Here is a 14,895-nt window from a genome sequence, read left to right as displayed (position 1 = left end):
GTTCAGAAAAAATCAAATCTTCTCTATTTGTATTATAATACATTCTTTATCCATCTGCCGTGGGGAAGTGATGACACATGTTGTCAAAATTCAGAGATGCAGAAGAGGCATGTCCAAAACATGTGGAGGGTCTGCAGAGGCTTCATGCATCAGGAAACATGCTAGTCTAGCATGGGTATAATGCATGTGAGGCTCAACTTTAAGACTGTTTCTGGCACATATTGAGGAGGTGTGAACTGACCCCAGCACACTCTCCCACGTCCCGTCTGTCAGCTCTCCCCCAAATCCTGCTCCCAAGCCACTTTAGGGTTGTTAAGAGTTTTGGGCTTAATGTAATCCATTTAAATGTGTAGAGTTTAGATGATAGGCTCTTTTACATTGGAATTCAAAAGTAGAATAGAATCAGTTTCAGACTGCCAGGGAAATTCTGCATATTGCGTTTGTAAAAAATGGAAATAGAAAAATAGATGAGGGCCATGCAAATTAATTCTAACTGACGGGGAAATAATGTAGAAGTCACTTTTGCTGAAGATTATATAATTGAACCTAAACAAATATGTATAATGCCCAGATGAAAAAGACAAAGTACTTTATCATATTAATGGGGGGAAAAATCCAGTTGTAAATGCAACATTTTAACACAGTTATTGTTGAGGAATATGTTTTATAATTTCCTGATGCATCTAAAAATATCGAAATATGTAATATTAATATAACAAATGTGCACACACACACACACACAAGCTTGTTCACTCGTTTTGCAGAGTGTTACACACCCAGTTGTCTGTGACTCTTGACTTTTTCTTTAGCAGCTTTATGTCGGTTTGGGATTGAAGTTGTAACATGTACTGTACAATAGAGAGCCTGACTATAAAAACCTGAATATGTATTTTCAAAATATATATTTGCGGTTGCAATATGTAAAATTTAGGATTGAGTGCTATAGGGCTTGCCTCGTACTGTAGTCTGGATATTATTTATTGTTCTGTTGTTTTGTTGAAAAATAACTGGGATACGGGTTTAAAGGAAAGCGACCTAGTTAAATGAAATGTTTTTCAAAATCTGTCTCTTGCTACTCTGCATATATTGTTACTAGACTATTACTCTGATACACACCCTGAGTCTGTTACAACCTTTTTCTTCTCAAACTTGCAGGATTGGCCTGATTTTTTGCAAAATTCCCCTGATTTCAGCAAGTAAACTGATGAAAACATGTCAAATAAGACCCAATTGGTATTGCAACATAATTGTCATTTTAAGAGGTGTATTTTCGCCTTTTAGAAAGCTCTAATCCATTCAGCCTCCCAGGTGTTAGGGGAGACTGAAGTATTAATGATGTTCCTGTCATTGTGCTGATGCTGAGACGCGGAGCATAATGAGAAGCTACTCTACCTGGGGCTGCGAAGAGCATTTGATCAAAAGAGAACATCTCAAATACACACACACAAATTATTATCTGTTTTTCTTTTCCTCTGAAACTTTTATGCTTGTGTGTATTTTCATGCTTAAGAAGTACTGTTTGTGGGTGAACTAATTTACAGAAATGCACGTGAGCATACATGTGGGGCCATATACAGTATGTGTTCTCCCTATGGCAGGAAATGAAAGCCAAATAAGTAGCATACATCTAATCCTGCTTTGTTTATCTTCCTGTGTGTGTTTATGAATGCCTGTTGGTGTGTGTGTCTTTGAATGCCTGTTGGTGTGTGTGTGTGTGTGTGTGTGTGTGTGTGTGTGTGTGTGTGTGTGTGTGTGTGTGTGTGTGTGTGTGTGTGTGTGTGTCTCTATGAATTCCTGTTGGTGTGTGTGTGACTTTGTGTATGTATACATGTGGGGGTTCAGCTGCTGGGAGAGCAGTGTTTGGTGGGCAGCAAACTGTAAAATGTAATCTGGAAGTCGTAATTTCACAGCCTAGTATACTGAGCAGAAACATTTCTGGTTGCATCATTGCACCCCTTTCACCATGGTTACCACGGTAAACATCAGCATGCCAAAATACCATCAAAGCGATGTCATCTGCAAGCACCCTGATATTGGTTTTACACATGGATACAGATACAGATTTGCTGGTGTATCGGACCTACAGCAATTGCTTCTTTTTATTTTCTTCTTCCTCCTGACTTTTTCCTCAATGATGGCAACAAATACTACAAAATCGGCAGTCTGCCCAAAAATGTCCAGCTTATTGAGATATGGGAGTTCTTCAAATGGTTGCCCTACTGTATATTATCCATCTAAATGTATTTCATCTTTAGGCAAATTGTTTTCAATACAGGCTTAGTAACATAAATTCATAGAAAAGTAGGTGAACGCGGAGATATTCTCTCAGATTGAAACATTGGCTCTCTCAGATATTTAATTGCCAATTTAAAAATGAAATGTAAAAACAGTGTGTGGAAATAACCGCCTCTCTTCACTTTTCCTCCAATGCATCTGTCTACAAGAAACTAAAGGTGTGCATCAGTATTGATTCTGTGTGTATATCTACCCTTTTTTCTCACGGTTTATTAATGAGTTTATTATAAGCACTGTTGCAAATTGATAGGCAGGACTGTTTGATGGCAGCATTCTGTCTTGCTAGTGCTCCATAATTCAACATGAGAGATTGGTACAACATTTTGGACATTAATGTTAACACATTATTTATCCTCGTGGCACTTGGTGATCCACTGACTTTTCCTTTAGCTCCATCATTAGGTTGACATTTGAGTGAAATGTCTTCCCATCAATCTGATGAATAGCATTGAATTTGGACAGAATTATAATTTTTCAAATCCACTTGCGACACTACTGACATCACCATCAGCCTCACCTGTACTTGTTTTCAGTGGTAATTATCAGATTTTAGCATGTTTAACTGAGATAGTGAACATTGTAACTGTGCTAAACATTAGCAAGTTCGTTATGAGTCTGTTAACAAGCTGGTGTTAGCATTTACAGTAGCTCAAAGTGCCCAAGCCAAATGTTGAGCCTAACGGAGTCATGGCTATAACATTTTGTGCATTTCTATGCTACTTGGATGATCCAAGTAGCATAGAAATACAAATTTACATTTCAATCGATTACAATTGTATTTATTTTTACAAAACAGTTTCCCGTGGACTTTTAAGAAAATGTTTTAATGTTTTTTTGAAGACTTTATCCATTTGTTAAACATAGTTGTTGTAAAAACAAATGTTAGACTCTTTTATAGTGAGGAAAAGACTATGAATGAAGCCTGTGCATGTATGTATCATGCAATTAAAAATGGTTATTTAAATGAAGTAATATTCTAATAATCATTTAATCTCTTTCTTCAATTCTGTAAGTCACAAAATGAACGTTTGATGCCTTCTTAGTAGTAGTGGTAGAATAATTGGATACATGTTATTGGCCTTTAACACATCATGATTGCCATTAAACAATCAATTCCTCACTCACATTTAAAGACAGATTAAAGTGTGACTTTGAAGTATAAAGACATTTATTTCACATCCCTCATAGAAAACACACATTGTGTATTCTTCTCATATGGATTTCCTGGAAAGGTCAGTGTGCCTCGTGGGTATTTTACCCTGGAATACATTGCTCACTAAAGGGAAGTTTGGTGGCTGTTTGAAAACACAAGAAGTGCATTTCTTGAAATTCCTCCGACACCCTAATACAAATCTATCTTTATAATATTTCATATCAGTATTCTTCAGAGCTGAAATACTGTTTTTGGGGCCTCCTATATCTTCATGCTCCCAGTAAATCATTAACCTCATCCGCAGCCAAGTATACCGAAATTAACTAAGCATATGCCTGGTGTTGTTTATTGTGATAACAATTTTAATTGAGTTCTTGCTCCTCTTCATCCTGGTGATTCCTGCTGCGGCCTGCTACAATCCCAATGAGACATTCTGCCATCTCGCACTGCGATTTGGCATCGAGAATCTCACAGCTCCAGTCAGGAGTTCCATTAGTCAGCCCATCTGCTCCTTACAAACTGTGGTTCACACTTCAAACATGTCTTTCGCGCCGACTACTGCAGGGAGGTGCAAGCCTGATAATTTGCAGAAAAAATGCAGCGGGGTGCTGTACGTATTTCCAAGAACAACGTTGAAGCTATAAACATACTGTTTTTTTTGTTGATTAAATTCTGATAGCCTATGTATATTAACCGGGTGTGTACAGATGATTGGGTGTTATACACTCTTTATCACCTTAAGTCTTAACTTTAAATTGAACATCTGCAATGATTAGACTTTACATTTATTAGTATAATTTACCTCGCAAAAACACCCAATAACATTTAAATTCAACATCTTCTTAAATATGAAAACATGTTTATGTTTTTGTTATCTTTAACCTAATGAATACCATCGTGGGTTTCAGACTTATTCTATTTATATTGTTTTATCACATGAACATTTTTTATAATCTTTACTTCCAGCCCTTATCAATTTGACCATTAACGAGTTTGGTGTAATTCCTTCATATTTTTTGCATAGGTGGTGATCATAACTCATTGTTATTCAGGTTTAGACCCTTCATTTGTTTTTGTACAACCCAAAACTTGTATGAAAGCAACCCCATTGGAGCCTCCTCTTTTCGGCAGCCTCTTCACCACCTGCTTGTCAACTTTTTGGTCAAAACGATGTGCTGGCTCATTCTACCATAGAGGAGACTTTATTAGCATCCAGGCCCAGGCTGGTGGTCTCTGTGCACCACAAACTAACTCCTCTCAGGACATAAAGCAGTGATCCAATGCTCTGGGGGGGGTCCTTCTGTGCAGCCCCACTAATCTATAACTGTGACAGCATGTCATGCAGGGGCCATGGAGATCGTTCTCCCCAGTGATCTCTGATCCAGGAGGCTGGATCTTTTCCCCAACATGCTTCCTCCTCATGCCAACGACCTTCACACTGCAGAGATGTGGTTTGGAATAGCAACGAGATATGAACCACGTCACGCACGCCGTATCTGCCCCTGTAATTCTTTGTACGTGTGTCACATCCCCGAGGAGAGCTTGCGACTGTACCTCAAATGCCAATTTGAATCCACAGGACCCTGATCAAAATGCAGATGTGATCCTACCCACGTTTTTAAAGGTCAGATGATGCTAATCAGAAGTATTTATCATTCAGTTATGGGAATTGTGTTTCAGTACAAACGTACAAACATTTAATTTTATGTTCTCTGCCTTCCAATGCGAGAAACTGTTCTTCTTGAAGAATCTATGTTTCCTGTGGGTGCATGTCTGACATAGTATATCATTATGTATGCACATAAGTATGCACTGGTAAGTGGCGTGCCTGTGAGCTCTGGGTTTTGTGTTTGTTTTTTGAAGTGCACTCGTAAAATTAAGGCACAGAAGTTGATGAGATGCTATGTTTAATTCCCTCGCCGTCTTTCATGTGTGTCACGCTTGTTTTATGCATCATTGTGGCAGCAGCTGCTCATATTTCCTTGTTGGTGAGAGACTTAGTGAAGCATACAGCATTTTAAATACAAGATGTTAGCATGAAAAGGATAGTGTGACCCATACACATAAAACTATTTGTATTACCTTTTACAAACTGTCTTCAAGAAATAATGCTTATATACAGTATTGTTCGCATTTACAAATGCAAACATGATGCCACCTGAACTTTGTTTTTCATTTCAAACAAAGCGGGTTCTCAACTTATTGGCAATTAAATGTTTATTGAAAACATATCTGTCTAGTCTTTCTCTGACATTGTAGATACTGACATTCCTTTAGTACCACAATGAGGTTGACATGTTTTGGTTTTGAGTCAAATGTCTTTACAACCATTGCATGGATTTCTATTGCATAGCTCTTTACTCTTTACATCTAGCGCCATCGTTATGGCAAAAGCCAATACTTCAGTTTATCACCAAATACCTGCCAAACTATTGACATTGCCATCGGCCTCAGCTGTAGTTTGTGTTCAGAGCATTTCTGTTAATCGTAAGGTATGCTAACAGGCTAAATTAGTTGATGAACTGGTTAATATTGTCAGCTAAACTGGCATGTTAGTGTTGTTACTGAAAGCATGATATCATGCTTGTTAGCATTGAGCACAAATCATTGCTTTACTCAGCTGCGCTGTTATGAGTCTGAAAAAGATCATGTTCATGGTTACATGCACAAAAAGTCAACACTGTCATGAAGTAGAGGACTAAAGGAACTGTATTTACATTAAACCGAAATTAAAACCTTTTCCTAAAGTTAACCAAAACCAGGCAAGTTCACGCCAAACTGAGATTTTCTCCCACACAACTCCAACAAGTTTGAAAAGATTATAGCATGTACACATGTCACAGTAGAGGCACACAATACAAATATGAACCTGAACATTTGCATATTACGGCCCCTATAAGAACAAAAAGGAAGCACTTTAAAATAAAAAGATTTCACATTGCTACATAGTGTTGAGAAATAAATTAGTATCCTATTTACCTGATGATTTCTAAGATTCATGGTTGCCTTTGTATTATCCAATGAGTGATTAGTCAATGTATTTATTCCCATGAGTTTAGTACATTCGGTACAGGATACTGACTGAGACAGAAGTCTGAAACTGTTACAATGCACATCATTTAACCCCTCGTCTGGCTTCACATTGTGGCAAGGAAAGGTGTTGTTGCATTATTTATGACCTTGGCCTTCGCTTTGACTCATGATAGTTGTTGCAGGGACAGTGTGAATGTGTAATGATTGTGCACTGGCAGGGATCAAAGCCAATGCAGGACCGATCGATAGACTCTGGTCTCTCTCTCTGCATCTATTGATCAGCCTGTGTGTGCTGAGAACTAGACAGAAAATGAAGCCTGGCTCCTCATTACTCAAAGCAAGCATTGCCACTTTTGATGGAAACCAGCCCTCTTTTTGCTGACAGCATCTGCAATGTTGAAGAATGAGAAATACTAGTAAGATCTTTTGGAAAGGGATTATTATATGAAATGCCCTCTTCTCCCTCCGGGACACAAGCACAATGCAATTTATAATGTCTCTTTTAAATTGCAGCTTCTGCCAAAGTTAATAAGTCATTTCTTCTTTTACTTCCCAGACTGATAAAAAGTCTATCTTTAGCGGCCTTCAGCTGCAGAGGTTTGGATACACAATAGGTATTTTCTATCCTCAGCAGGCAAAAAGGATGGGTTAGAAAATTGGTTGCGTGACCTTGTGGAATAAAAACTCTATTACGCATTTGTGAATGCATTTGAGATTTGATATAGGCATGTGTACAGCAAGGCCCGTATCTAAGGAAAATCTTTGGCTTGTGTGAAAGACAATAAATCATCGCTAGCGTTGATACTGTGAAAAAAGGACTGGATATCAAGCCTGACACCTTCTCCCTCACTTTGATGGTATCTGCATGGGATTTACATTATAACCATGGCAAGGCAAGGCAAGGCAAGGCAAGTTTATTTATATAGCACTTTTCTGTACGTGACAATTCAAAGTGCTTTTCAAAACAAATTAAAAGACTTTTTAGGAATAAATACAGTAAAAACACATTATATAATGGCATTTTACAACAGGCATTACAAAGCAAAGATAATAAAATAATAAAAACAAACACCACAGGTATACAATACATGTTTAAAAGGCATACTGTAGTGGAATCTTTAGGATTGTTTTTCCCCCTCTCTGTCAAACCCACAAAGGCACATATACAGTATGCATAACAATGTAATCAGGACAGCACTTTTTCTGCATGTAGAAGACTCGGTCTCAGGCTGTAGCCATCAACTATGGTAATCCCCAGCCCCTTATATCATTAGGAGTTCATCTAAACTAAAGAGAAATCAGGCAAATCGTATTTTCGAACACAGTCTATGTTGACAAGCATGAATACTGTTTGCATGATCCAGAGGAATTTACATTTAATTTATTTTCAGTTATGGTATTAAACTGGGGAGTGAAGTGGATACAAGAAACAAAGAGGGAACAAGGCTTTCATAACCAAGAGCTGTTTGATAAAGAGTGTTGTTATAGAAATAAAGTGCACCCAAAGCTTTATATCTGCCCTCTTTTCATTCATTTCCTTCTCGTTTGATGATTACAGTCGACAATCCCAAACAAAACAAAAACACCCAGCCTCGCTCATTTTTAATCCTCATATGTAACGTGTTCATTTCTCAGCGGGGATGTAAAAAAAAAAAGTCTTATGGCGGTTCCTCTCCTGCACGATTTGGATCGGAAATGATGTAACTTCATCTTTTCTCCATTCCTCTTTTACAAAACACTTGATGTTGAGTTGCCATGGAGATGAGAATTGCAGACAAAAATGTCTTGCACTTTAACTGAGAGGTTTTTAATAAGAGCATGATTAACGTTCTGCTCAATATTAACTGTCATGCAATACATTGAATTTACAAAGCTGAGTTAATAAAACACCTTAGTTTTATTATATAGCTTAAGAAAGGTACTGTGCCTCCTGGCAGCATTTTAATAACAAACTTACAACAGTGTCAATTTGTTTTGTGGAGCGAGCTTGTCATACGATATGTGAAATATAGGACTGCATTTAACACTTTATTCCGCATATTTTATCTCAACTTCTAAATATTCATTTGGAAATCATGACTGGTCAGATATCAGGAATTTCACTCCACCTTTATCAGTGAAAGAGAAGGCAGCAATTGATCACTTTGGAGAAGCGTGATCAAGAGAATATTTAATATTGTTTTCAACTTTCAATTAATCCACGTCTTCACCTTAAATGTAAAACATGTCTAAATGTAATAGTCTGTTTGGGTTAAGTTCAGAGGTCAAGGGTCCTTTCATTAAGATGGCACCAGCCAGGATTGGCATTTTATGTTTTCTTTAACCATTTAACTGTAGATCCATGTTCTGTGTTTGAAGTCTCTTGTTCACCTTTTTTAAAGATATTAAGACTTTGTGTAAAATAGCAAGATAATCTGACTAACGCAAAGGTCACTGCACCTCTAGGTTGCAGAGAGCAGACAAATGACAGAACTAAAATAACTTTTCAAAGAAGTGTTCCTTTATGTCACGGGTAGGTTCCCACATGCCAGTATTTTAACCCAGTGGTTTTAGGTGAAACATTGTTACTTAAAAGTTTAGCAATGTGCTTTGAACAATATCAACAAAATCTGAGATTCTAAAAAAACTGCTGACCACACTGTTGTGAAAACGGCACTCAGCACATCTGAGGTTAGATTGAGTTTTAGCACTTTTGTTTTCTGTGAAGTTATTTCACACTTTCCTGATGTGGCAACTCAGGATATTTTTATGCCTCTGTGCTTTCGACAAAAATTCGGTTTTTGGGTGTCATTCTGCCTCTCCCAGTCTTGTGAGCAGGATGTCGGAACACTTTGAAGGAATTTTAAACTTCTACTTGTTTTTAGGGGTATCCAGATCACTGTGAGCCTCTCAAAGTTTCCAGATCACTGCAAGCCTCACAAAGCCTCTTTTGGCCATAGTTCAAGAATGAATAAGCTTAATATGACAATTTCACACAACATTTTAAATGTTATACATTTATAAAGTGATGACAATTTAGACAGACTTCAGATCTCAGTTTTCCTTGATATATATTATATATATATAATAGAATGGATGAAATATAATATATATAAGACATTAGTATTTGTTCTGGTTATTCAATACAATATTAGATGTCCATGTTGTATTTACATTTGGTACTACAATTAAATACAATATGCAATTTGAGTTAGTATCAGCTTGTAAGACAATGTATATCGATTTATGTTTTTATCACATCTTAGAAAGAAGATCATTATAGATCACAATATTGGAATATAGCCCAGCCATTTCTTCAACTAACACATGTGATGAGCAGTTGAAGGATTACCTAACATTTGCTTTTCTTTTTGTAAATTTTACTCCACAGTAAGTGTGTTTACTTGGACATACATAAACCGCTTTTTCGTGGTGAAGCTCATACTCAGAATATGGTGTCTACTTAAAAACACAAACGGGATATTCAACAAACCTGATCAAAAATGGGTTATTGTTCTTATTCATGTCCATGTAAACACAGTCTATGATGGGTTTCTCTAAGCAGCGCAAAAGAGGTCTATAGTTTTTTTTAGATCACTTGCATCAGCTTTAAGAGGATTTTCTGAGTACATTTACAGAAGGTTACATGCAAGATGTTGCCATATTGGGAAAGAATAGGTTCAGCTTTTCCTTTGAGATTCACATGTGGAAATCTAAACCAAGGGTTGCACAATGGAAACGATTGGATGAATAAAAAGAGCAGATTGTGCCTTAGCCTTGAATCCCATTTGAACTCATTATGCATGTGCGCGTGCTCCTGAAGCTACAGACAGTGACAGACGTCTTTGATGAAGCTTGTCAGTTTGAATTACAAACAACACAGATTTTGCATTTGGTCATAGATCCAGCTGTAAAAAAGAATGACACTTGAGACGCTTCTTTGAGGCGGTTCTATCAACAGATAGCAGACAGGCTTTTCATTTCCTACTGGAAATGAGGTGACTGATCCCGAGGCTTTTGTGTGTTCAGTTAATAAAAACATCCCTAGACACACACACGTGTGCACATGCATAACTTAACGCTCGTGTGCTGGAGAGCGCGCATTGATTCACAAGCTGGTGCGCGCTTGTTTTCAGCAACACGGAGAGCAACTCCTACTCAACAACTAGAAAAACACAAATAAATATTGTTACATCTGCTTTGGAAAGCGAATATCTGCGCATGCACAGTTCAGTTTCTGCTGTCAGTGTTTCTGAAAAAAAAAACAATTACATCAGCTCAGTTTCTGTGGGAAAAGTGAAGCAATGTCTGATGACAACATGATCTGATGTGTCAAAAGTGTTAGACTGGGGTGAAATAGGGCATTGTGCGTGTTCTGATATACACAGAGAGAAATGTGTGACTTAACACAGCAGTACATAGATTCATGTCTGCTTATACCTGTTTGAACCCACATATATGCAACTTCGATCGAACAGGTGTGGATGTGATTTCCACAAGGATGTTCACCACACTTGAATGGAGGTGTGTGCGCTCGACATTAAGTGTGAAGTAAATTTCCGAATGGGAGGGTTGGACGTATGTCAGACATGTGCACGCCGTGGGCGGGTGTCGACGTGTTTGTAAAGTGAGAAAAAAAGGAAAAGGCTGAGGGGAGCGCAGCGCCTGTGTGGATACGCGGAGATAGGTGATGGTTAGAAGAGATGTGAGTGGCGTTGGCCGCGGCTCTCTGAAGCTGTAGGCTCTGGCCGGGAGAGGTGTGCCGCACTCTGCCACTTCACACCGAAAACCACCTGTATGGATGACCAGACCTTCGGCGCGATCCAACCCCGGTCCAACAACAGGCACACGGGCAGCAACTCGTCAGAGAGTCGGGGTTATGTCGAAGTGGAGAGGGGCGTCATGACGGCCGAAAACATGCTGGAGGACCCCGGGGTGCTGTCGACGCCTCACCTGTCCGAGGATCGATACGAGCGCGGCCGGAAGGGATGCTGCGAGAAGGTGGTCGTCAACATTTCGGGGTTACGCTTTGAGACGCAACTTAAAACTTTCAACCAGTTCCCAGACACGCTGCTGGGGGACCCCAGGAAAAGGATGCGCTACTTTGACCCACTGAGAAACGAGTACTTTTTTGACAGGAACAGACCCAGCTTTGATGCCATCCTCTACTTCTACCAGTCCGGGGGGCGCATACGGAGACCTGTTAACGTGCCCATTGATATTTTTTCCGAGGAGATACGGTTTTATCAACTCGGAGAGGAGGCAATGGATAAATTCCGTGATGATGAAGGCTTTATAAAAGAAGAGGAACGCATACTGCCTAAAAATGATTTCCAAAAGCAGGTTTGGCTTTTGTTTGAGTACCCTGAGAGCTCTGGACCAGCCAGGGGGATAGCTATAGTTTCAGTGCTTGTTATTTTGATCTCAATTGTTATATTCTGCATGGAGACTCTGCCGCAATTTCGGGATGAAAGAGACCCAGCACAGTGGGAGCCAGTGGAGCCCACAGTGAATGGCACAGCTCCCTACAAGCCAAACCCGTTTACAGACCCTTTCTTTGTGATAGAGACCCTCTGCATCATTTGGTTCTCTTTCGAGTTGCTGGTCAGGTTTTTCACCTGCCCCAGCAAAACTACCTTCTCCAAAAACATCATGAATATCATTGACATCGTCGCCATATTCCCCTACTTCATCACTTTGGGGACCGAGCTGGCCGAAAAGGAAAACAGCGGCGGCCAGCAGGCGATGTCGCTCGCCATCCTGAGGGTGATCAGACTGGTGAGGGTCTTTCGCATTTTTAAGCTCTCACGTCACTCAAAGGGACTTCAGATTTTGGGCCAGACACTTAAGGCCAGCATGAGGGAGCTCGGTTTGCTCATATTCTTTCTTTTCATCGGAGTTATTCTCTTCTCTAGCGCGGTTTACTTTGCAGAAGCAGACGACCCAGCGTCCAGCTTCACCAGCATCCCGGATGCGTTTTGGTGGGCAGTGGTCACAATGACCACAGTCGGATATGGAGACATGCATCCGGTGACCATTGGTGGGAAAATAGTGGGGTCGCTGTGCGCAATAGCAGGCGTGCTTACCATTGCCTTACCCGTGCCAGTGATTGTGTCAAATTTCAACTACTTCTACCACAGGGAAACTGACGGAGAGGAGCACCCGCAGTACGTGCACACCAACAGCTGCGAGCACCTCCCCTCGGAGGAGCTGAGGAGGTCGTGTAGCTCCTCGTCCCTCAGCAAGTCTGAGTACATGGTGATAGAGGAGAGCATCAACACCGCCTTCAAACAGCCCAACTTCACCACCGAGAACAACCAGAACTACGTGAACATCAAAAAGATCTTCACAGACGTGTAAATGAACTCCAGAAGGCATCATTTATGAAGCATGAAGACAGCCACAATATTATTTATTTTTCTATATAGCCTATAGCCAATTATAATGTGTCAGTCCATATCTGTGGATGAACGTGCGTAAATGTCCGTTTTAACAAGTCATTTATTATTATTTTTGATGTAAGCAAGTGAGAAATGTTGCTTATACGTGTCTCCAGTGTAGATTCAAACCTTTTGAGTATTTCTCACAAATCAATAAGTGTTGATATGACCCAAAACATTTGCACTGGAATGTTTGTTTTACTTTATGCGGCTTGTTACAACTTATATTTGTGCAGTGTAGGCTATAGTGCCATACGATGCCTACATATCGTGATGTTAATTCAAAAGTTGTTGTGGTTCATGATTGGGATACAAATGTAACATAGTCTAGCCTATATAGCATTAACCCTCCAGTCTTGTGCTTCGTCGAAACAAACGTTTTCATTGTCCAATAATGTAATGAATAGTATTTAGCCAGATGTCTGTTTAGGTTATATATAACCTGTCGCGATGATGGACTGTGTTCACATGATTATTCAGGTAAAAACACACCATGTGGTGTAGATGGAAACGCCTATCATAGTTTTTTGTAAAATTGTATTTTTATTCAGAACTGCCGATAGCCTATATTAAATAAAACGCAAAATAACTGATCCTGACTCGAAATGTAATTATAATCTTTCGTCAATCATTACTGCACGTCCAGGCAGAGCGAGCAGAGGGGAATATATGAAATATATAAAGTGTAAATAATCGTGTGTTTAAGGGTCCTGTGCGCGGTGGTGACGACAGGATGGCAACAGCTGGATGAATGGAGCGATTGCGCGCGCAGAACGTCCCGCATCGTGCTCCTCGCTAATCCCGCCTTGTGATGCAGTCTCCATGACGACGGTGGTTTCCTGGGTAACCCCCTTTGATGTAACTATGGCATTGTGCTGCATTTTTTTTACAAAGACTTTCCAACTGTGCTTCATTATCACCTCAGCGTCCTTGGAGATAAGAACTCAGATGCAATATCAATCAGCGCTATTACTAAATTAGCTTAAAACAGTGAGCTGGCAAACATGTTGAAATTCAGTAAAGAGGAATAATGCAAAGCTGCATGAGCGCTCTTCTATTTCCTGCTCCTCAGCAGCTGAATTTCAGACATGCTCCTTTCTCTGAGTTGGCATGCCAACTAAATCTGACGTCATCAACCTTTCACCGTCTCTGGTGCAAAGTGTCTGAGAGCCAAAGTAACCAAGAAACCAAACCTGTGAAACTTTAAGGAGTTTAAATTAATCACAAGGCTGTATCTCCTCCTTATGGAGAGTATGAGAGTTTTTTAAGTAACAATCCTAACTGTACTTGTATTCTAAGGGCTGCAACATGCAGTTCCATTATCTGTTAATCTGTGATCCAGGAATGCCATCAAATAAGTGTCTGTTATAATTTACCCCATAAAAAATTACATGTGGCTATGTAATGCTTTATTCAACAATGATGAAGTTGGAAACTATTTTGATCATTATTTATTTATTTTTGACTTAATTTATTCGAGCTTAAACTATTCATAGTTTATGTAAAGTCGTGAAAAGGTGTGCCCACTGAGCAGCACCAGGTGTTTTGACATGTATTGCTGTATAATTGGTACATCCAACATTTTAGGATTTAGAGGTGAAGACAGTTTCTATAAACTACTATTGTATCATTAAGAAGTTTAAATTATGCTGATATGCTGCTGGACTGTAAGGCTGTGTTATTGTGCAGGCTACATCAATCTGAAAATAGCTCAGTTCTGCCCTCTACTGGATAGACTGAGTTACTACTGCTGGCCAGGGTTTGCGTATATTTTTGCTCTTACATTAAAATCCTGCTAGTGTCTTACACATTTAGTTGGAACTGCTTGGAGCAGCTCTGTTTTAGACTCATATTGAGTTTAAAGCAACTTAACAACTCACAAACAATTTTGAACTGATGACATTTCAAAAGCTAGAGAAGTGATGTGATTCTCCATATTGCCCTTTATCTATTGTTGTCGACAATATCATTTTAATTTCGGAATGGGTAATAGTG

General features: G+C 39.3%; 1 protein-coding gene across 1 annotated transcript; it reads left to right on the top strand.

Annotated features, from left to right (window-relative positions):
• Positions 1 to 11,177: 11,177 nt before the first annotated feature.
• Positions 11,178 to 14,289, top strand: LOC104950202 (potassium voltage-gated channel subfamily A member 2-like). The gene has a single exon (XM_010776687.1). The coding sequence runs from the start codon at positions 11,258 to 11,260 to the stop codon at positions 12,818 to 12,820; it is 1,563 nt and encodes a 520-aa protein (XP_010774989.1). The 5' UTR covers positions 11,178 to 11,257; the 3' UTR covers positions 12,821 to 14,289.
• The last annotated feature ends 606 nt before the right edge of the window (positions 14,290 to 14,895 follow it).

This window comes from Notothenia coriiceps, unplaced genomic scaffold (assembly GCF_000735185.1).
Source record: "Notothenia coriiceps isolate Sejong01 unplaced genomic scaffold, NC01 NC01_scaffold00017191, whole genome shotgun sequence".
Classification (NCBI taxonomy): Eukaryota; Metazoa; Chordata; class Actinopteri; order Perciformes; family Nototheniidae; genus Notothenia; species Notothenia coriiceps.
The sequence above is the reverse complement of the archived record's forward strand: the minus strand, read 5'-3'. Positions and strand labels throughout refer to the sequence as shown.